This window comes from Salmo salar, chromosome 16 (assembly GCF_965601325.2).
Source record: "Salmo salar chromosome 16, fSalSal1, whole genome shotgun sequence".
Classification (NCBI taxonomy): Eukaryota; Metazoa; Chordata; class Actinopteri; order Salmoniformes; family Salmonidae; genus Salmo; species Salmo salar.
In genome coordinates, this window is record NC_138306.1 from 13458139 (window position 1) to 13479946 (window position 21808).

Below are 21808 nucleotides of genomic sequence, written 5' to 3' on the forward strand. Positions count from 1 at the left end.
AATTAAAACATTAAACTTTTTCGGCACAGATGTAGTGAGCAGAGCTCCATGGGTGAAAGTTAAAATACATTTCTCAAAGGTTCTTGATCTATTTTTGAAAATGGAAAATGTTATTGACTCAATTACTCACTTTTTTTGCATCCATAACTTTGTTTCTTGGAAAAACATATGTGTCTGTGTGTGTGGGGGGGGAAAAAACGTTTTTTTTTTTTATTCTTTTGCTTTTTGTCCAAAAAGGGATTTTGGTGAGAAGTGTTGTAATTCTGACTGGTTTCCTGTGTTCCCTAGATCATAGATGAGGAGGACACCCAGTTCATGACCAACTGTCCCCCGGCTGTGACGGAGAGCACCCCCCGCAGGAGGACCCGGATCCAAGTGTTCTGGACAGCACCACCTTCTGGCAGCGGCTGTGTCATCCTCAAGTGGGTACCTTTTTTTTAATACTGATACTATTACAACAGTTATTACACTACTACCACTACCATTAACCACTTGTCCCATCTTGATTACTGTCCGGTAATATAGTCAATTGAAGCCAAGAAAGACTTGGCAAAGCTGTAGCTGTTTTTATTAAATGTGTTTGAGTGTCCCCTCACAGTAATATTTCTCATTTAAATCTAGAAGAGAAGCAGTTAGTCTCTCGTCAACCCTCAACCAGGAAAGACTGGCATGCATGTTGTTGATGTAAGTCCTGTATGTGCAAGGCGCAATGCTCTGTTTTGAGCCAGCTACAGCTTTGCCAAGTCTTTCTTTGCGTCACTTGACTATATTGACTATATTACCGGACAGTAATCAAGATGGGACAAGACCTGTTAATGCTAACAATTATTTGTTTCAGAATACTATTTCTCAATATTGATACAGATGGGGTCAAATATATTGGCACCTTAGCACAATTCACAATTTCTTCTAAAATAAGAACAAATTCTTATTTACAATGACAGCCTGGCAAGAGGCAGAATGCCTCCTGTGGGGATGGGGACTGGGATAAAAAAAATTAAAAAAGATAAACAGTCAGACAACACAGACATACGACACTGTCAACAGTACAAATACAACAGCAAACAAAGTGTGTGTGTGTGTGTGTGGAGGAATGTGTGTGATGTGTTTGAAGTTCAACAACATGCTTCCTTACTTATGGCAACGCAAACTAGTGAACTCAGGTGACAACTAGAGACAACTACATGTCTGCATGTTGCTAGTGATGTCCACCCGACAACCCTGTAGAGATCACGATGGTGAGTTAGACATCTCAGATTGGTGACCAAACGAGGGGCTGCATGATACAGAGTCAAGAGCCTTCAGTATAGAGCTTGAGGCTTGCACATACATAGTATCACCGTAGTCCAACACAGAAAGAAGTTTGACGACTCAACTATTTCCTGGCGGCAAAGAAAAAACAAGCTTTGCAATGCCACAACCCTGGCATTGCAAACACCATGCTCTACCAACTGAGCTACAGGGAAGGCTGTGTCTCCCAATGTTGTTGGTTTAAATAATAAACAACAGGGGACCTAAAATGTATCCTTGAGGCACACCCGAGCACAACTCTATGGTGTCCGACTTACAACCATCTGTCTTAACACACTGGATTCGATTTGACATGTAGTTCACAATTCACTGCAGAGCATGACCAGTAATCCCAATACACTTCAATCTCTGCATCAAGACAGTATGGTCCACAGTGTCAAATGCCTTTGACAAGTCTATGAATACAGATGCACAATGACTATCATTCAAAACCCTCAAAGTGTGTTGTGACAGTGCTGTGGCTAGACCTGAAACCTGATTGCGTACCACTCAAAATATTGTTTTCCTGGAGTGGAGGGCTGCTTATTGACTAGGGACTCCAATACCTTTGCCAGGACAGGCAATTTAGATATGGGCTGATAGTTATTAGGGATGCTTGTTGCATACGTCCTGGAATACTTTATGGAAATAAGGAAAGGCTAATTCAACATTAGGGATGAATTCAACTCTATTCCAGGCAATTTAAAAAACCCTGAGTATCAAACTGCTTCCAGTTTTTTTCATGACGATACGTGGGGGTAGTTTAGAAACCATCCCTTACATAGACAGTAGCACAGAGATAACTTTTATATAATTTGCAAAACACCAGAAGCATTAAAACAATGGAGTGTTGTTTGAAATAAGATCAATCAAAGACCATTTTAGAGGACACTTTTGCACTCAACCTTGTTACATTGTTAACTATCAGAGTTGGATGTCAACCAATCTAGGTTCAGGTCACCCATTAGCACACATTCAGATTGGACATTCTGTGAGTATAATAAAAAAATACAATCCAGGAGCAATCAATAGCAGATGGGGGTCTATAACAACAGGAAACAACAAGATTCAAGGATGCGCAGGGATTTGTATTGAAAGACAGATATTCACATTGCGTGGGTTTGGTAGAAGAAGTCAGAATGATCGCTGAAATTTTCTCTATGTATATAGCAATGCCATCACCCTTAGATTTGCGTTCAGAACGAAAAACATTGTAACTATCAATGCTGTCGGGCTGTATCACCGCCTGGTACGGGAACTGCACCGCCCGCAACCACAGGGATCACCAGGGAGTGGTGCAGCCTTCCCAATGCATCACCGGGGGCAAACTACCTGCCCTCCAGGACACCTAGAGCACCCGATGTCACAGGAAGGTCAAAAAGATCATCAAGGACATCAACCACCCGAGCCACAGCCTGTTCAAATCGCTATCATCCAGAAGACGAGGTCGGTAAAGGGGACCGAGAGACTGAAAAACAGCTTCTATCTCAAGGCCAGCCGACTGTTAAATAGTCATCACTAGCCGGCTTCCACCCAGTTCCGCAAACCCTGCACCTTAGAGGCTGCTGCCCTATATACATAGACTTGGAATCACTGGCCACTTTAATAATGGAACACTAGTCACATTAATAATGTTTACATACTGCTTTACTCATCTCATATGTATATACTGTATTCTATACTACCGTATTTTAGACAATGCCACTCCGACATTGCTCGAGCTAATATTTACAGTACCAGTCAAAAGTTTGGACACACCTAGTCATTCCAGGGTTTTTCTTTATTTTGCCTTTTTTCTACATTGTAGAATAATAGTGAAGACATCAAAATTATGAAATAACACATATGGAATCATGTAGTAACCCAAAAAAGTGTTAAACAAATAAAAATATATTTGAGATTATTCAAAGTTGCCACCCTTTGCCTTGACAGCTTTGCAAACTCTTGGCATTCTCTCAACTAGCTTCATGAGGTAGTCACCTGGAATGCATTTCAATTAACAGGTGTGCCTGAATTTGTGGAATTTCTTTCCTTCTTAATGCGTTTGAGCCAATCAGTTGTGTTGTGACAAGGTAGGGGTGGTATACAGAAGGTAAAAGACCAAGTCCATATTATGGCAAGAACAGCTCAAATAAACAAAGAGAAATGACAGTCCGTCATTCATTTAAGACATGAAGGTCAATCAATCTGGAAAATGCCAAGAACTTTGAAAGTTTCTTCAAGTACAGTCATAAAAACCAAGCACTATGATGAAACTGACTCTCATGACGACCGCCACAGGAAAAGAAGACCCAGAGTTACCTCTGCTACGGAGGATAAGTTCATTGGAGTGAAATTCACCTCAGATTGCAGCCTAAATAAATGCTTCGGAGTTCCAGTAAGACAAAACATCAACTGTTCAGAGGAGACTGCGTAAATCAGGCCTTCATGGTCAAATTGCTGCCAAGAAACCACTACTAAAAGACACCGATAAGAAGAAGATACTTGCTTGTTCCAAGAAACATGAGCAATTGACATTAGACCTGTGGAAATCTGTCCTTTGGTCTAATGAGTCCAAACTGGAGATTGTTGGTTCCAAACACTGTGTGTTTGGGAGACGCAGAGTAGGTGAATGGATGATCTCCGCCTGTGTGGTTCCCACCGCGAAGCATGGAGGAGAAGGTGTGATGGTGTGGGGGTGCTTTGCTGGTGACACTGACTGTGATTTTTATTTAGAATTCAAGGCACACTTAACCAGCATGGCTACCACAGCATTCTGCAGCAATACGCCATCCCATCTGTTTTGGGCTTAGTGGGACTATCATTTGTTTTTCAACAGGACAATGACCCAATACACCTCCAGGCTGTGTAAGGGCTATTTGACTGAGGAGGGTGATGGAGTACTGCATCAGAATACCTGGCCTCCACAATCACCCAACCTCAACCCAATTGAGATGGTTTGGGATGAGTTGGACCACAGAGGAAATGGAAAAGCAGCCAACAAGTGCTCAGCGCATGTAGGAAATCCTTCAAGGCTGTTGGAAAAGCATGCCTCATGAAGCTGGTTGAGAGAATGCCAAGAGTGTGCAAAGCTGTCATCAAGGCAGAGGGTGGCTACTTTGAAGACTCTTTTTGAATACTTTTTTTTGGTTACTACATGATTCCATATGTGTTAATTCATAGTTTTGATATCGTCACTATTATTCTACTGTGTGGAAAATGATAAAAATAAAGAAACTCTGGAATGCGTAGGTGTGTCCAAACTTTTGACTGGTACGGTATATATTTCTTAATTCCATTATTTTACTTTTAGATTTGTGTATATTGTTATGAATTGTTAGATACTACTGCCCTGTTGGAGCAAGGAAGACAAGCATTTCGCTACACCCACAGTTACATTTGCTAAATATGTGTATGTGACCAATAAAGTGATTTGATTTGCCAGTGATATATTTTTTGAGCCAGGTTTCAGAAAGCTTACAGTACATTTGGAAAGTATTCCGACCTCTTGATTTTTCCCACATTTTGTTACATTACAGCCTTATTTAATCTACACACAATAACCCGTAATGACAAAGCAAAAACAGGGTTTTAGAAATGTTTGCAAATTTATAAAAAGGGAAATATTACATTTACATAAGTATTCAGACCCTTTACTCAGTACTTTGTTGAAGCACCTTTGGCAGCGTTTACAGCCTCAAGTCTTCTTGGGTATGACACTACTAGCTTGGCACACCTGTATTTGGAGAGTTTCTCCCATTCTTCTGCAGATCCTCTCAAGCTCTGTCAGATTCGATGGGGAGCGTTGCTGCACAGCTATTTTCCGGTCTCTCCAGAAATGTTCGATTGGGCTCTGGCTGGGCCGCTCAAGGACGTTCAGAGACTTGTCCCGAAGCCACTCCTGCTTTGTCTTGGCTGTGTGCTTAGGGTCATTGTCCTGTTGGAAGGTGAACCTTTGCCCCAGTCAGAGGTCCTGAGTGCTCTGGTGCAGGTTTTCATCAAGGATCTCTCTCTTTTGTACTCTGCTCCGTACATCTTTGCCTCAATCTTTACTAGTCTCCCAGTCCCTGCCGCTAAAAAACATTCCCACAGCATGATGCTGCCACCACCATGCTTCACCGTAGGGATGGTGCTACAGTGGTTCTTCCTTTAAAAGTTGTGAGCTTGCACTGCGGGACTTAGAGGTACCCAGCGTCATGGATTCATTGCTCCAGACCACCACAAGGGGGAGTTAGAGCACTCATTATGCATTTGGGTCCCAAGGTTTTTATATAACCAATCATATCGAGTGATTCCAATGACAAGTTTTGACGCGAGCCACCCGTGCCTGGTGGCGTTTTTCAACAAAGATGGCTGTCAAAACATTACGGTGGAACCAAATGTAAGTAGTTCTAACGTTCATGCAAGAAATGTACAATTGAGAGGAATATGTTAGTTCATGTAGAGAAAAACGTTTCTGGCAATTTTTTTGTGGTTTTCTAAATAGCGAGATTATCTGACTAGCGAACATTAGCCAGCTAGCTAGTGTTAGGAGAATGAATTTGTAATTTGTGTTTGTTTTAGGGACTCCTGAGAACACAAGCAAACCAGGCTGTCGTCTTGTGAAACAATGGATGTAAACAGTCTAGCTAGCTAAAGCACTTACAGCAAATTGAATGTACAATTGTGTAAACTTGCCTTGCAATGCAGCTGAAGTAACATAGCTAGCTAACTACTTATTTGCTTATTGTGTAGTGGAGGATATCAGTAACTGTATGCCTATGGATGTGTAGATAGCTACAGTAGAACGTTTGGTATGAATATTAGTTCAGAATCTATGAGCCTCAGCTATCATAGTTGTTGTAGCAACTTCAAGACTGAATGGCATTAATGAAGCCTATGGATAGAGTAGAATATAGTAACTTTATTGTGCCAAGGATGCAAGTCCTATATACAGTTGAATTCAGAAGTTTACATACACTTAGGTTGGATTCATTAAAACTCATTTTTCAACCACTCCACAAATGTCTTGTTAACAAACTATAGTTTTTGCAAGTCGGTTAGGACATCTACTTTGTGCATGACACAAGTCATTTTTCCAACAATTGTTTACAGACAGATTATTTCACTTATAATTCACTGTATCACAAATCCAGGGGGTCAGAAGTTTACATACACTAAGCTGTGCCTTTAAACAGCTTGGAAAATTCCAGAAAATGATGTCATGGCTTTAGAAGCTTCTGATAGGCTAATTGACATCATTTGAGTCAATTGGAGGTGTACCTGTGGCTGTATTTCAAGGCCTACCTTCAAACTCCGTGCCTCTTTGCTTGACATCATGGGAAAATCTAAAGAAATCAGCCAAGACCTCAGAAAATAAATTGTAGACTTCCACAAGTCTGGTTCATCCTTTGGAGTAATGTCCAAACTCCTGAAGGTACCACATTCATCTGTACAAACAATAGTACGCAAGTATAAACATAATGAGACCAAGCAGCTGTCATTCTGCTCAGGAAGGAGATGACCGTACTTTGGTGCGAAATGTGCAAATCAATCCCAGAACAACAGCAAAGGACCTTGTGAAGATGCTGGAGGAAACGGGTACAAAAGTATGTACAGTGAGGGGGAAAAGTATTTGATCCCCTGCTGTTTTTGTACGTTTGTCCACTGACAAAGAAATGATCAGTCTATAATTTTAATGGTAGGTTTATTTGAACAGTGAGGGACAGAATAACAACAAAATCCAGAAAAACGCATGTCAAAAATGTTATAAAATGATTTGCATTTTAATGAGGGAAATGAGTATTTGACCCCTCTGCAAAACATGACTTAGTAATTGGTGGCAAAACTCTTGTTGGCAATCACAGAGGTCAGATGTTTCTTGTAGTTGGCCACCAGGTTTGCACACATCTCACGAGGATTTTGTCCCTCTCCTCTTTGCAGATCTTCTCCAAGTCATTAAGGTTTCGAGGATGACGCTTGGCAACCCGAACCTTCAGCTCCCTCCACAGATTCTCTATGGGATTAAGGTCTGGAGACTGGCTAGGCCACTCCAGGACCTTAATGTGCTTCTTCTTGAGCCACTCCTTTGTTGCCTTGGCCGTGTGTTTTGGGTCATTGTCATGCTGGAATACCTACCCACGAACCATTTTCAATGCCCTGGCTGAGGGAAGGAGGTTCTCACCCAAGATTTGACGGTACATGGCCCCGTCCATCGTCCCTTTGATGCGGTGACGTTGTCCTGTCCCCTTAGCAGAAAAACACCCCCTTAGCATAATGTTTCCACCTCCATGTTTGACGGTGGGGATGGTGTTCTTGGGGTCATAGGCAGCATTCCTCCTCCTCCAAACACGGCGAGTTGAGTTAATGCCAAAGAGCTCCATTTTGGTCTCATCTGACCACAACACCCAGTTGTCCTCTGAATCATTCAGATGTTCATTGGCAAACTTCAGACGGGCATGTATATGTGCTTTCTTGAGCAGGGGGACCTTGCGGGTGCTGCAGGATTTCAGTCCTTCACGGCGTAGTGTGTTACCAATTGTTTTCTTGGTGACTATGGTCCCAGCTGCCTTGAGATCATTGACAAGATCCTCCCGTGTAGTTCTGGGCTGATTCCTCACCGTTCTCATGATCATTGCAACTCCACGAGGTGAGATCTTGCATGGAGCCCCAGGCTGAGGGAGATTGACAGTTCTTTTGTGTTTCTTCCATTTGCGAATGGAACTCTGTCTTTACAAACCACATAGCATATCATTACAGCAGTATGTACCGGTATGTTAGCTAGCTACCTAAAGTTAGTAGTTATACATCAAACTTGCCAGTATATTAACTATAGGCTATCTAACTACCCAACGTTTATTGACTTGATTATTCCAGTCATTCTTAGCTGAGCGAAATGGTATAGTCGTTGTGCGTTCTCAATGGACATTCGGGTGCTTTCGTAAATTCGCTCTGGCTATCCATAGGAGAAGGTAAACATCTGCACCTCGATGGTGTCAACTGTGCTTATGTCTGCGTAATGAGAAGGTAGGGAAAAAATGAAAACGGACTATTTCTGGTCTAGCGATCGATGACAAAGGAGCTCATTGACCAGACTTACATAATTCCAAAGAGGAGATTCTCCTGGTTTTAAAATGGTGCCTGACTTGAAAAAAACGAAATATACACAGCGAGATATTTGGCGAAATAGACCAGCATGCCTCTCCATAAGAAAATAACGGGGGTAGCTCAGCGTTCCAAGGGCAAAAAGTATTTTGGGGCTAGCATTTGATGACAACTGAGCTAGCTTCCCAGGCTCACATAATTAGAAAGAGGAGATTCTTATGATTAAAATGGCATCTGACTTGAAAAAAATCGAAATATACACATTGCGAGATATTTGACGAAATAGACAGATATGCCTATATTTCCCCCATAGGAAACAATGGGAAGACCACACAGTTCCAATATTATTATTTTTTTGTTTACATTTTAACTATAAAACAACGTGAGCAGGTCTCATTGCCAACAATAGCGAAGCAGGCATTGTGACGTTGAAAAATAAGCTGGGAATAGAATGTTCGAAAGGCGAGTTGTTGCCACGGTGCTCAATATGAGTTGGCAGGGTGAAAAATGCACTAAAATAAGGCTTGTTTTTCTGCGATTACTTCAAAACGACGGCAAGCAGCTTGGAAATATGGTTATATTATGAAACTGGGCTCCACGGCAGATACAATTAACTAGTTTTTATCAGAAAAGAACGTTGTTAAGAATTTCATGTGTCCAGCGTACTATCTTCACGGATTTCAGAGCACTCTCGTCTGAGTGTACCAGAGCACAGAATAATTAATTTACAAGCGCTCAACACCCGTTGAATATGGCCGGTGTCAGTAAACGTCGGGAAAAAAGTGGAATTAAATTGTTTCCAGCAGCACATTTACAGTCACCAACGCTCTGGTTAACACGAAAACTACCTTACCAGCTCAGCTAGGGCGAGTAAAATGGTCAGAGTGGTCTCATTTGTGTCTGGAAGTAGCTAGCAAGCTAGCCAACATTAGCTTGGGTGCTTGACTGCCGTTGTAAGACCAGAACGCTCAAATGAACACTACTCCTCGGCCCGAATGTCCAGTTCTTTATATCTTTAAAAAAAATAACTCAATCTGGCTTGGTGTGAATATACAATCAGAGGGGTGTACAATTCTTTATAGAAATGGGAGAATCTTTGGTTAGTTAATGTTGGTTCTGATTAGTAATTCACCTGATTCAAATAAAATAGTTGCAATATCTGCTAATTGATCATTACTGAGAAGCTTGTTAACCAGATTTTTGTCCTGCATGTCCAGAATGGCGTTCAAATCTGTCCAGATAACCAGTTGTAATTTTAATATTGCAGATAGATTGTTGCGTCTATCAATGCAATTGTCTGTATCATTTCCAATCCCCCATAGATTTTTTTTTGTAAATATATATATCCATATACATCCATAAACATTCATACATATACACATTATATACATACATACACAAACGTTATTATTCCTCGCAAACCCTACCACCCCTCCCCCAATAGGAGTAAACTAATAAACAATAACACTTAGGCTTCTACCTTCAGTTTATACGTACATACTATACACATTTTACAGACACAATCTATTTTACAATAGTTATATTTTGTTTGTTTTTAGTCCTGGCCTTCCTCTGTTTCTGATGTCCATCCAGTTTGATTTCTATTTGTAACAATGCTATTTCACAAAAGTTCTGAACCTATATACATTTTACAGACCCGGTATATTTTACATTTGTTATCTTATTGTTATTAGTCCCACCCTTCAGTTACATTCAACCCCTCCCATCTATCTCTTAACACCATCCATTTTGGATTTCTATTTGCCATTTATTTTTCAACTGTGCTGTGATGCGTCACAAAAGTACTAAACCTTTCTATTCTCATAGTTTCTACAGATTGTAAATTTAAAGATAATTTTTGCTAAAATAATTATTATATTATTGATCAATTGACTATGACTTTTCAAATCACCCAGTATTGCTATCTGCAGCGTTAGTTCTAGGTAAATGTTGCAATTCTTCCATCATTCCTGGACCTGTAACCAAAAACGAGCTACGTATGGACAGTACCAAAATAAATGATCTAATGACTCTGCCTCCTCGCAGCAAAATCTATCTATCTATCTATCTATCTATCTATCTATCTATCTATCTATCTATCTATCTATCTATCTATCTATCTATCTATCTATCTATCTATCTATCTATCTATCTATCTATCTATCTATCTATCTATCTATCTATCTATCTATCTATCTATCTATCTATCTATCTATCTATCTATCTATCTATCTATCTATCTATCTATCTATCTATCTATCTATCTATCTATCTATCTATCTATCTATCTATCTATCTATCTATCTATCTATCTATCTATCTATCTATCTATCTATCTATCTATCTATCTATCTATCTATCTATCTATCGCAATAATTTTTTATAATTTCAATTGAAAAATTTGAAGTTTTGAATCCGGCGTCGTTTTGCGTGTCAATTCATAAACCATGTGCCATGGAATCGGTATATCGAAAATCTCTTCCCAACTATTTAGAAATGTATATGGCACAGCTGTCAACTTTTTGGTCCTTAAATGAAACTGGTATATATTTTTTATTTATCACAATTTTCTTTAACCATTTCTGGTCTTTAATCCAGGGCCGACAGACACGTTCCTTACTTTTTTCCCTCTTCAACTTGCCTTTACCATTTTTGTGGTAATGTTGCAATAAGTTGGTTGTAATTTTGGGTAGAGCAGACATTTCCATGTCTGTGTTAGCTGCATGTGTGACAACTTCACCAGTCTTACTTATGATATAATTTACAGACAGTACTTTTTTTTTATTTTATCGAAAAATACGTTTTTAAAAAATCTATTAGTATATTAAGTTTAACCACAATATTGGGGTGAGACGTTCTTACTAATTTACTAGAGAACCATTTCTGATTTAAGTATAACTTTTGTATGTGTGATGCCTTGAGTGAGAGGTCTAATGATTTAATATTTAATCATTTCTGCCCTCCGAATTCATATTCATTATATAAATAGGCCCTTTTTAATTTTGTCTGGCTTGCCATTACAATAAAATTGAATATTTTTTGGTTCATATAATTTAAAAAGCAGGTCAAAACCATAAGCAAATAGGTAAACTGTGATATGACTAAAGAGTTCATCAGGATGATTTTTCTACAAAATGTTTTCCTTTCCATGACAGCAAGATCTTATCTATTTTTGCTAACTTTCTATAAAGATTTATTGGAGTGAGATCATTTCTTTCTTTTGGGATATGTATACCGAGTATGTCCACATTTCCCGTCAGACCATTTTATTGATAAACTACACGGTAATGTAAAAGTTGCATTTTTTTAGTACACTTATCATAATTTGGTTTTAATCCAGAGAAGTTAGAAAAAGTATATTGATCCTCTGAGGCTGTGGAGGGATTCTAATTGTGGTTTTAAAAGAAAACATGAATCATCAGCGCACAATGACACCTTTGTTTTTAACCATGAATTTCTAATCCCTTAATATTATTGTTGGATCTAATTTTAACAGCTAACATTTTGATGGCAATAGCGGACAACCTTGTTTTACTCCTCTTGACCGTTTAAAACTGTCTGAGACATAGTAAATAATGGCTATTTTACACCTAGAGTTACTATACATTTTATAAGAGATTCTCCAAAATTGAAATATTCCAGGCAATTATATATAAACTCCAGTCGTACTTTATCAAAAGCCTGTTCAAAGTCAGCTATGAAAACCAGGCCTGGTTTCTCCGATATTTCATAGTGTTCTATTGTTTTCAGTACTTGTCTTATATTATCTCCAATGTATCGTCCATGTAAAAAACCTGTCTGATAAGGATGAGTAATATCTGACAAAACCTTTTTTTAATTCTATGCACCAAGCATTTAGCTAGATTTTTTGCATCACAACACTGAAGTATAAGAGGCCTCTATTTTTTTTAAATGGACTGGATCTTTATATATACCACTTGGATCCTGTTTCAGTAATAATGAAATCAGACCTTCTTGTTGCGTTTCCGATAATCTACCGTTTATATAGGAGTGGTTAAAACATGTTAAAACAACCAGTTGTAATTCATTTAAATCTAACAATATGCTGTTCAGGGAATAAAAAAAAACATAGGGTCATATGAATTTGGAACATGCACATTATTAAAGGGCATTTTCTTTCCATTATGGATACATTTAAGGAAAGTGATTCTGCTTTCTTGGTCTTCACCTTTAACCAAGATGGTAATTTTGAGATTCTTATCTATCATTATGATTACACCTTTAGTCTTGTTTGGGGCTTATGAAAAAGCAGCCAGTTTGTACAAATGGTTCTCTATTCTGTGCTTGTCCTTTTGCAGCAGGTGTGTTTCTTGGAACATTGCTACATCAATATGGTTTCTTGCTAGGATTTCAAGACAGCTGGAAGGTTTAATAGGTGAGTTTAGGCCTAACGTATAGCTAGCATTACCATTATTATTTTTAAAGTTGTATTAATGATGTAATTATTATCTTTAGTGTTAATAAGCCAAGCCAATGGATGTAAAACAAAAACATGACCCATAGGATCTAGAGTTGGGATCAAGTTTACTGTGCTAATGCAGATACAACAAAAGAGTAATTGAGAGTACTGTATAACATGGCGAACTTAGCAAATTAGGCATTTGTGGTAAGTACATAGGGGCCTCCATCTTTTGTGCATGTCCGCTATTGAGTAAACAACACATTTTGTAGTTATCACTGTTTCGATTATATATTAATGTCTTCGTTAACATGTCATTTGTGGGGGATACTTGCTGATACAGACCTGAAATGAATTGACAGGAAAGCACTATCTGATTTAGTGTCTTTTACTGCATTGGAATTGTGAAGCCAGGAGGCGTTGCCTCAGTGTATTCCGGGAGAAGCTGTGACACTAGGTGAACCTAGCCAGACTAGTCAATTTACACTTTGTAACATACTCCCTCTCTTAATTCAAATGTCTCCTGGCATTTGAGCCACTTGAACTGTCTTGTACAATCATTGTTCCATTGCCCAATGGGAATATACTGTAAGATATCAGTCCACAGGGGAAGTTCTTGATTGGCCATTATTCCCATGCTGTTCCCAATTGAAGGCCAATAGAAATAGGAGGGTCGACCTAGCTCTGAGTAGGTGAGCACTTCCCTGGGCCGACGATCACAAGTTGAACGTCTGAATTCATGTTGATCATCATGGCACTCTGCTGGTATCATTGAGTCGGTCCCATAATTGCGGTTGTCAGGTGTCTCCACTGGATATGCATTATCTGTGTACTCTGAGTATTTATCTTGCAAATCCAGAGCCCCATTATGATCACTTGTGTTGCCATCAATGGCTGTAGTAGTCTTTGTCACACTATTTACTTTTTTGATTGTTGCTTCATTGGATGGGAGGAAATCTGCTGCAATAGGGTTCAGGTTACTCTCTTCCACTCTCTCTGGAACTGTATTTTGAGGGACCTTTGACACAGCGGTCTGTCATTTAGCAATTCTGGACACAAAGACAAAACCATCTCATTGTCATCAGAGAGGTCAGTGTCACTCAAATGTGAGTTCTGACTTGTGCTGATTCCTATTGAGTCCTCCTTGTCTGTCGTTTATTTGGATCATGGCCTAGTGTCTTTCCCTCTGTCTCGAGGCAAGTCATTGACAAGTTGTAACAAATTGCGGTGAAGGATTCTCTGCATCCCAGTGGCGTTTATTTGGATCATGGCCTAGTGTCTTTCCCTCTGTCTCGAGGCAAGTCAATGACAAGTTGTAACAAATTGTGGTGAAGGATTCTCTGCAATTTCTGTCCACAAAGGTCGAACTTTGTAGACAGGGTTTTCACCCACCTGTTCCACAACCATGTAGGTATACTTCTCCAAGCAGGCTCTCAGTTTTTCTGGCCCTCCTCTTTCCCATAGGTTTCTGACAAGCACACGGTCCCCAGGTTGAAGAGGTATGCTTATTTTTTTTAACTTTCCCTGTGCAAATGAGTGTTGGCTGTTCTTTGACGTAATCTGATAGCAAGTCATCTGAACAGGTAATTTTAAACTCATGGCCCAGGTTGTGGTGAAGTTTGGCTGGATTTCCAGAGTGTGGAATATAGTCATTGAAGATCTTTTAAGAGGTCTCACGTGACCAACAGGCATTATGGTCGATCTAATCACCAGAGCTCCGCAAACCCAATACCTCTTTTTTTTCATATTTTAAACACATTATTTCTATAATTAACTCTTAAAAAATGAACCAAAGACTGACTAACAATGCCAATGACCCAAGGAGGAAAGAAACATGGCGCTTCTCTGAGTTCTTTGCCTATAGTTAAGTGTCAGAAGAAAGCCCTCAGCACTGAAACTGAGGCCTTCATAGCTGGCTACATTTCTGAGGCGTTAGCCAAGCAACAGAACTCTTTTGAAGCTATGTCACAATGGGTGTTAGCTGATGCGGTGGAACCACTCAACAAAAAAACATCAAGAGACTTTAGCGGCTTTTGAAGCCCTTACAATTGACATTGAGAGATGGATGAAAGTGGTTGACAACCTGCCTACTAAAGTGGACAATCAGCAAGGTGGAATTAGGGAAAGCAAACAGCAAACGCCGCTGGTCCTGTTGTGAAGAGGAGGACTCAACAACGGGGCCATGCAAACACCAGGGAACCTATGGATTAAATTAACTGGTCAAGAGAATTTATCCACACCTTCAAGGAACTTTGAGGAACATTTAATCTAATTGCTTGTGATCATTTTGAACTTCAGCAACAGAGCACCAGCAAGCTAGTGTACTAGCTTTCCAGCTAGCTGAGTGATTGAGACAGTAATGTTACATATAAGTTACACTGGACGCTACTGAAGAGAATTAGTTAGCTAGCTAACAGTTGTGATGACTTAGCTGCTAAAGTTAGCTGTAACATTACTGTCCCAATCACGCAGCTAGCTGGAACGCTAGTACACTAGCTTGCTGGTGCTCTGCAAGTTAACCTAGATTCTACAAACAAAGTTTTATTTTACAACAAAGTTATGTTCACAACGTTCTGTGTTAACTTTGTCTAGTGGTAGCTTGCTATCTAGCTAACCTAGCCAGCAGCTAGCTAGCTTGTTTCACGTTGCTATGACAACTGCACAGCTAGAGTCAGCTAAGTCAGCTATCACCATCACCACTGAATGATTTAGATATCCATGTTTGTGCTACATTTAAGCTTAATTGTTCAGTCATTTGAGCATTTCTTGCCTTTCTCATATCTCCTTTGTGTCAGTTAATGCAAAATATTTAGGAAATGGAGGGATCTGGGGAGTGTTTTAGACACTGCAGTAGAAACCACTGCGTTCAGTCACGGGTCTAACATTGAGGGGAGAGGGAGAACTGTTGTGTCCTAACCTGTCAGGGAGTGGAGGGATTATTTGTTTCAATTGCTTTGATACATTTTGTAGGGTTATTAGGGTGGGATGGCAATCTGAAGGGTTTTGTAATTTGATTTTTAATTTTATCCAACAATGGATATGTTTACAGTTTTTCCTGGAATATCTGGTTTACAGTTATTTAGTTGGCAACTAAATTATCCATCAAACTGGAATTCAGATCAATTTAGTGATAATTTCCTGTAATCTGAGGGGTCCTAATGAGCCAAATAAGCAAATTAAATGTCTTGACGTATCACATAGGAATAAAGTTGACGTTGCTCTATTGCAAGAGACATCTTTTAAAGGGTGATGTCTGTAGACTTCAAAACAAATACTACAAACTGGCAGCTGCTTCCTTTTTCATATCGAAATCTAAAGAGGTGCTTATTCTACATAAACACAATTTACCCCTTAAAATTTGAAAAAGTGGAAATTCTAAACAGGGCCGATTTTTTTTATTTTTTTATTTTTTTATTTAATAATATATATATATTTTTAATATATATATATATATTTTTTAATGTTTTTATATATTTTTTTTATATATATTTTTTTTTATATATATTATTTTGAATTTATATTTTTTTTGTAATTTTTATTTTTTATTTTTTTATAGTTACATACAGAATGTTCCACTCTGTTATGGAAGGAAAATAGCATTTGTATCTATTTATACTCCTAACTCATATGACAAAAATGTTCTCCCTTCTGGAACCAGAAGCTTGCTCAATTTATCGGAATCTAAGCTTATTATTAGAACTGACATGGATGCCATTATTGATTTGGGGAACAGTGGGTTAACTGCCTTGCCCAGTTGCAGAATGACAGATTTTTACCTTGTCAATCCAGCAACCTTTTGGTCAGCCCCCTGCACCTCTCTGATTCAGAGGGGTTGCGTTAAATGCGGGAAAACACATTTCAGTTGAATACATTCAGTTGGACAACTGAATCTGTAGGTATCTGCCTTTCCCTGATTCTAAGCTAGATAGATCTGGACCTTCTCATAGCTCATCACAAGTGAATGCTTCCAAACAATTTCTTAAAGATCTTAATCTTAATGACTGTTGGCGATTTCATAATCCCACAACTAAGGACTATACATGCTTTTCTGCTAGATGTAAGTCAATTCTCGAGAAAGTCTATGCTTTAACAGTTACTGATATTGCATGTTACATGGAATTTATTAAAACATTACTGCCCATTCTATCTGATCATAATCCCATTCTTTGTCAATTTTCAAATCTTCCCAATGAAAAGCGTAGACTGAGATGGAGATTTAATAATACTTTAATACATAACTGTTTAGATTAAATTTAAATTACTTTTTAAAAATAAATTATCTCTCAGTGGAGGACTCAATTACTCCCGAGTGGCGCAGCGGTCTAAAATACTGCATCTGTGCTAGAGGCGTCACTACAGACCCTGGTTCGATTCCAGGCTGTATCACAACCGGCCGTGATTGGGAGTCCCATAGGGCGGCGCACAATTGGCCCAGCGTAGCCCGGGTTAGCATTTGGCCAGGGTAGGCCGTCATTATAAATAAGAATTTGTTCTCATCTGACTTGCCTAGTTAAATAAATAAAATTAACTGCAAAAGGTTTCATAAAAGGTAACACTAAACCTTTTTCCTCTCATTTACAGAAATTAACATTTCAGAAGATCAGTGAATTAGAAAATAATTGTACAATTCTGGAAGACTTGCTTAAAAACAACTATTCAACAGAGAGAAATTGAGCTAAAAACAAGTAGACTGGAACTTAATGACCTGTTGCAACGTAGAACAGAAATCATTATGCAGAGGGTGCGACAAATATAACATTTTCAAGGGAGTAGGCCTAGCCAGTTACTGGCACTGTAGCTTAAACATGCTGAAACAATAAATGCAACTTTTAGAGCATATTATTTTGATTTATACAGTTCCTCACATAGCTTTGATACTTGCCGACTGCTTGTCGGCAGTTCCTGGAGAACCTTATGTTGCCCAAACTTTCTCAGGAAGGAACCTGTCACTTTATTACATTTACATTACATTTCACTTTATGTGAACTGAAAGCTGCTCCTTTTAAATATGAAGAAAGGGAAAGTGCCTGCTTTTGATGGAATACCGCCTTAATTCATTCTCAATGTTTGGAATGAGTGCAGCTATTATATCCCTAATCCCTAAGAAAGGAAAAGACCTCACAGATTGTGCTAATTATCGGCCAATCAGTTTAATCGTAACAGAACATGAAGATGTATGCCAAAGTTCTAGCCATACGCCTATAGAAAGTTATGAACAAGCTCATGCATCCTGACCTAACAGGGTTTATTAAAAGTTAAATGTAATCGAAAATGTAATCTATGTAAACCCCAAAAGTAGTTATTTGTCATGAGGGCCATTAACAATAACTAGTAATGCTGCATACTCAAAGGATAAAATATTACCTTTCTTGTAAAAAATAATTATAAGTTGCTGAGGTGTTGTCACTTTTGAGGACACAAGCTCAAGTACACAGTACAAATAGGAAGAAAATATGAAATATTTATTATGAATAAGGCTTGAAATGACTTACAGTATATGCTTTCTAAATGTAGTAACGGCTAACTATAAGATTTCACCTTCCTTACAAATATATGCATTTTACAGTTGTATGTTTATTTTCTAAAAGTCTCTCTTGATCAAAACTTCTACCCCCATCACTGTGAACGTCTCACAGAGCTCTAGATTGGCTTCCTGAACTCATTAGGAACACGCCTTTCATCTCATATTGAGCTTGCCCTTCTATGACAGTGTTTTTTGTTTAAACTTACATGCTAAACATGTTAATCGATCTCTGAATGTGCTACCATGATGAAACCACTCTCTCCTGCCGCGCTACATGTAACAATTGCATGCATGTGCTTTGTCAGTGGCAGTGACGTAGGGTTCAGCCCGGAGATTGATATTTGGAAGAGCGAATTAAATGGTAGGAGGGACATCCCAGCTTCAAGTGGTTTCAGATTTCACATCCTACGTCATACAGGCTCAGAAAATATACCGGTACCAGAACCACGCAGGTCCCCTAAACAGGGGACTTTACATCTTAGAGGTTCGTCAGGCAGCCGATAATATGCTCTGCCTGTTTCATGTGATTGCTGAGGCTTCCAACCTGGATACCCCATATGCAGTGTTATCATTAGATGCAGAAAAGACCTTTGACTGCTTAGAGTGGGAATATTTATGGCTTGTTCTTGAACATTTTAGTTTTGGGGCTAGATTTATACATATGATCCACACCATGTATGTGAATCTTTCTTCTATTGTATCTACTGGCACTACCCTTTAGGTATTACAATGGTTCTTCCTGTAAAAGTTGCGTCTTACTGCAGCATACCTTGCGGGCTGCTGCAGAATTCTATGGCACGTTATTTAATTGTCAGCCATTGTTACCATTAATGCTAGTTAGTGCTAGTTTGACCACCAGAGGGCATCTTTGAGAAGCATTTGATAGTCTTCAATAGTGGCTGTACTAGAGAATTTAAAACCTTTTTTGTAAGAACATAGTATGGGATTGATTTTAAGAAATTTAGCTTTATTAATTTGATTATTATTATAGTGTTTCTATTCAAAGAAAAGCGAAAAAGAAAACCCTCAGGGTTTCGGTTAGGAAAATATGGCACTGTACAACGGGTCGGGAGTAGGCTACAGTACTAAGAGCATAACATTTCCACACCCTAATTGTCGTCTAACCAATACCCAAACTGAGATTCAGTGAAAATGAAAATCTCACTGATTTATCAAGACCAGTCCCCATGCTTGTCTCAGAGCAGCACGAAACAGTGACGAAATACTGTAGTTGACCACAGTGGGAAGACTATTTCTTCAAATCCTATTGCTTCTAACTTCAGTATGGTTTTTAAATAAGACCTACACCACTTTTAACAGCACATTACTGAACACTAGTGAGACTCATGTCACCTACAGTATATCTAAAAATATTTTTTTCAATGACTTGACTCGGCCAATAATTTGATTTCTAGGGAGTTTTTCCTAGGGAGTTTTTCCTAGCCACCGTGCTTCTTTCACATGCTTTGCTTGCTGTTTGGGGTTTTAGGCTGGGTTTCTGTACAGCACTTTGAGAATATCAGCTGATGTACGAAGGGCTATATAAAAATAAATTTGATTTGATTTAAATTTGATTTAGAGGATTGGAGGATTCTAAATTAATTTCTAAGGGGCATTTTTCGTTAGGGAAAATCTGATCTGTGAGAATATCTAAGGGACTTTTATATAATTCCAAATTAATAATAATAATCGCTTTGTTTAAAAAAATAACGATATTTTGGAGATTTTTTTTTTTTCAAATAACCTAATGTGAGCGAGAATAAGGCCATTGAACAAGGGGTGAGACATTCTTACTAATTTGTAAATTAAGCCAGTTTGTTAGTAAGAATGATTTATTTCTGTTTTTAGAGGGAGAGAAACCAATAGCCCACCGTCACCTCATGGGTCTCCCCGTCGCGGACGGCACGGGTATCGAACCAGAATCTGTAGCAACGCAGTTTTCACTGCTGCGCCACTCGGGAGGCCCCATCCACAAAGTTTAATGCTGATCAATTGCCTTGCACAAAGAATCAAAATACAGAGAGGTGTTGTCAAGTTTCTATTGTCCTGCTAATAGCCCATAATGGGCTATTATAATGCGTTGTGTCCAGGTCAGGATAACCCAAACATTTCTTTATTAAAGACTATCAGAAAGAATGTTGGTACTTATTTATTTTGATCCAAAGCCATGAATGAGTGAGCCACACAGCTTTATGTAGGTGCCGAGGCTATATGACTGTGCCATCAACTTGATTATTTAGCAGACATCACTTGCTTATATTCAATCAACACATATCTTAAGAATATCATGTAATATAATTGAACATTTTCGTTTCCCTTAGAATAAAACCCTAGTGTAAAAACAGTTTTAGGAAGTAATACTGATGAGTAGAAACAAAAAAATAAGTGCTTTTTCAGGGTGTGCACGTGCAGGACAGAGGAATAGTAATTCTTAAACTATTGTTCTAAATTCAGTCACCTTCTTCATCCTCATCATTCAGTTAATTGAAATTCAATTTTGAAGTAGTGCACAATTATCAGTTTCTATTTGGTTTATGTCGCCCATTCATTGTCAGTTAGAGACACCTATCATTCCAAATGAATTTCCTGAAGATGTGGTTAAACCCAGAGGTGTCAGCTCCTTGGCTTACTATAGAAGAGTCAATAATTTATCCGATTTAGATTAGAAGATTTATTTTCTGTATTGCCTCCTAAAAATGATGCATTATTGTTTGGACCTATTATAGCATACTGAGTCAATGTGTGGAAAGCTACAGAGAAACATGAGTTTTAAATGGCATTCATACTTTCCAGTATGGCATAATAAAGAATTCTTAGAATGTAATAAACCATTTACAGTGCATTCGGAAAGTATTCAGGCCCCTTGATTTTTTTCCCCCCACATTTTGTTACGTTACAGCCTTATACTAAAATGGAGGAAAAAACAAACATTTATATCCATCGACACACAATACCGCATAATGACGAAGCAAGAAAGGTTTTTAGACATTTTTGGAAATGCATTACAAATAAAAAAACGAACATATAACATAAGTACTCAGACCCTTTACTCAGTACTTTGTTGATGCACCATTGGTAGCTATAACAGCCTCTAGTCTTCTTGGGTATGACGCTACAAGCTTGGCACACCTGTATTTGGGGTTTCTCCCATTCTTCTCTGTAGATCCTCTCAAGCTATAAGGTCTCCAATGCCAAAATAACATGCAAAACAGGCAACCCCAACTGCCCTGGATGATGAGTCACCACTGGTCGCTGCACAGCTATTTTTAGGTCTCTCCAGAGATGTTAGATCAGGTTCAAGTCCGGGCTCTGGCTGGGCCACTCAAGGACATTCAGAGACTTGCCTCAAAGCCACTCCTGCGTTGTCTTGGCTGTGTGTTTAAGGTCGTTGTCCTGATGGAAGGTGAACCTTCGCCCAAGTTTGAGGTCCAGAGCATTCTGGAGAATGTTTTCCCTCGATCCTGACTAGTCTCAAGGTCCCTGCCGCTGAAAAACATCCCCACAACATGATG

The 21808-nt window shown here is 38.8% G+C and overlaps 1 protein-coding gene across 4 annotated transcripts in view; it reads left to right on the forward strand.

The window, feature by feature from the left end:
• Positions 1–21808, forward strand: part of LOC106573225 (spondin-1) — a 137595-nt gene that overhangs the window by 15008 nt on the left and 100779 nt on the right. For all 4 annotated transcript variants that reach the window (XM_014148063.2, XM_045696944.2, XM_014148064.2 and 1 more), the window contains exon 4: positions 289–422. In XM_014148063.2, coding sequence (XP_014003538.1) covers positions 289–422 — 134 coding nt within the window. The remainder of the gene's footprint in view (positions 1–288; positions 423–21808) is intronic.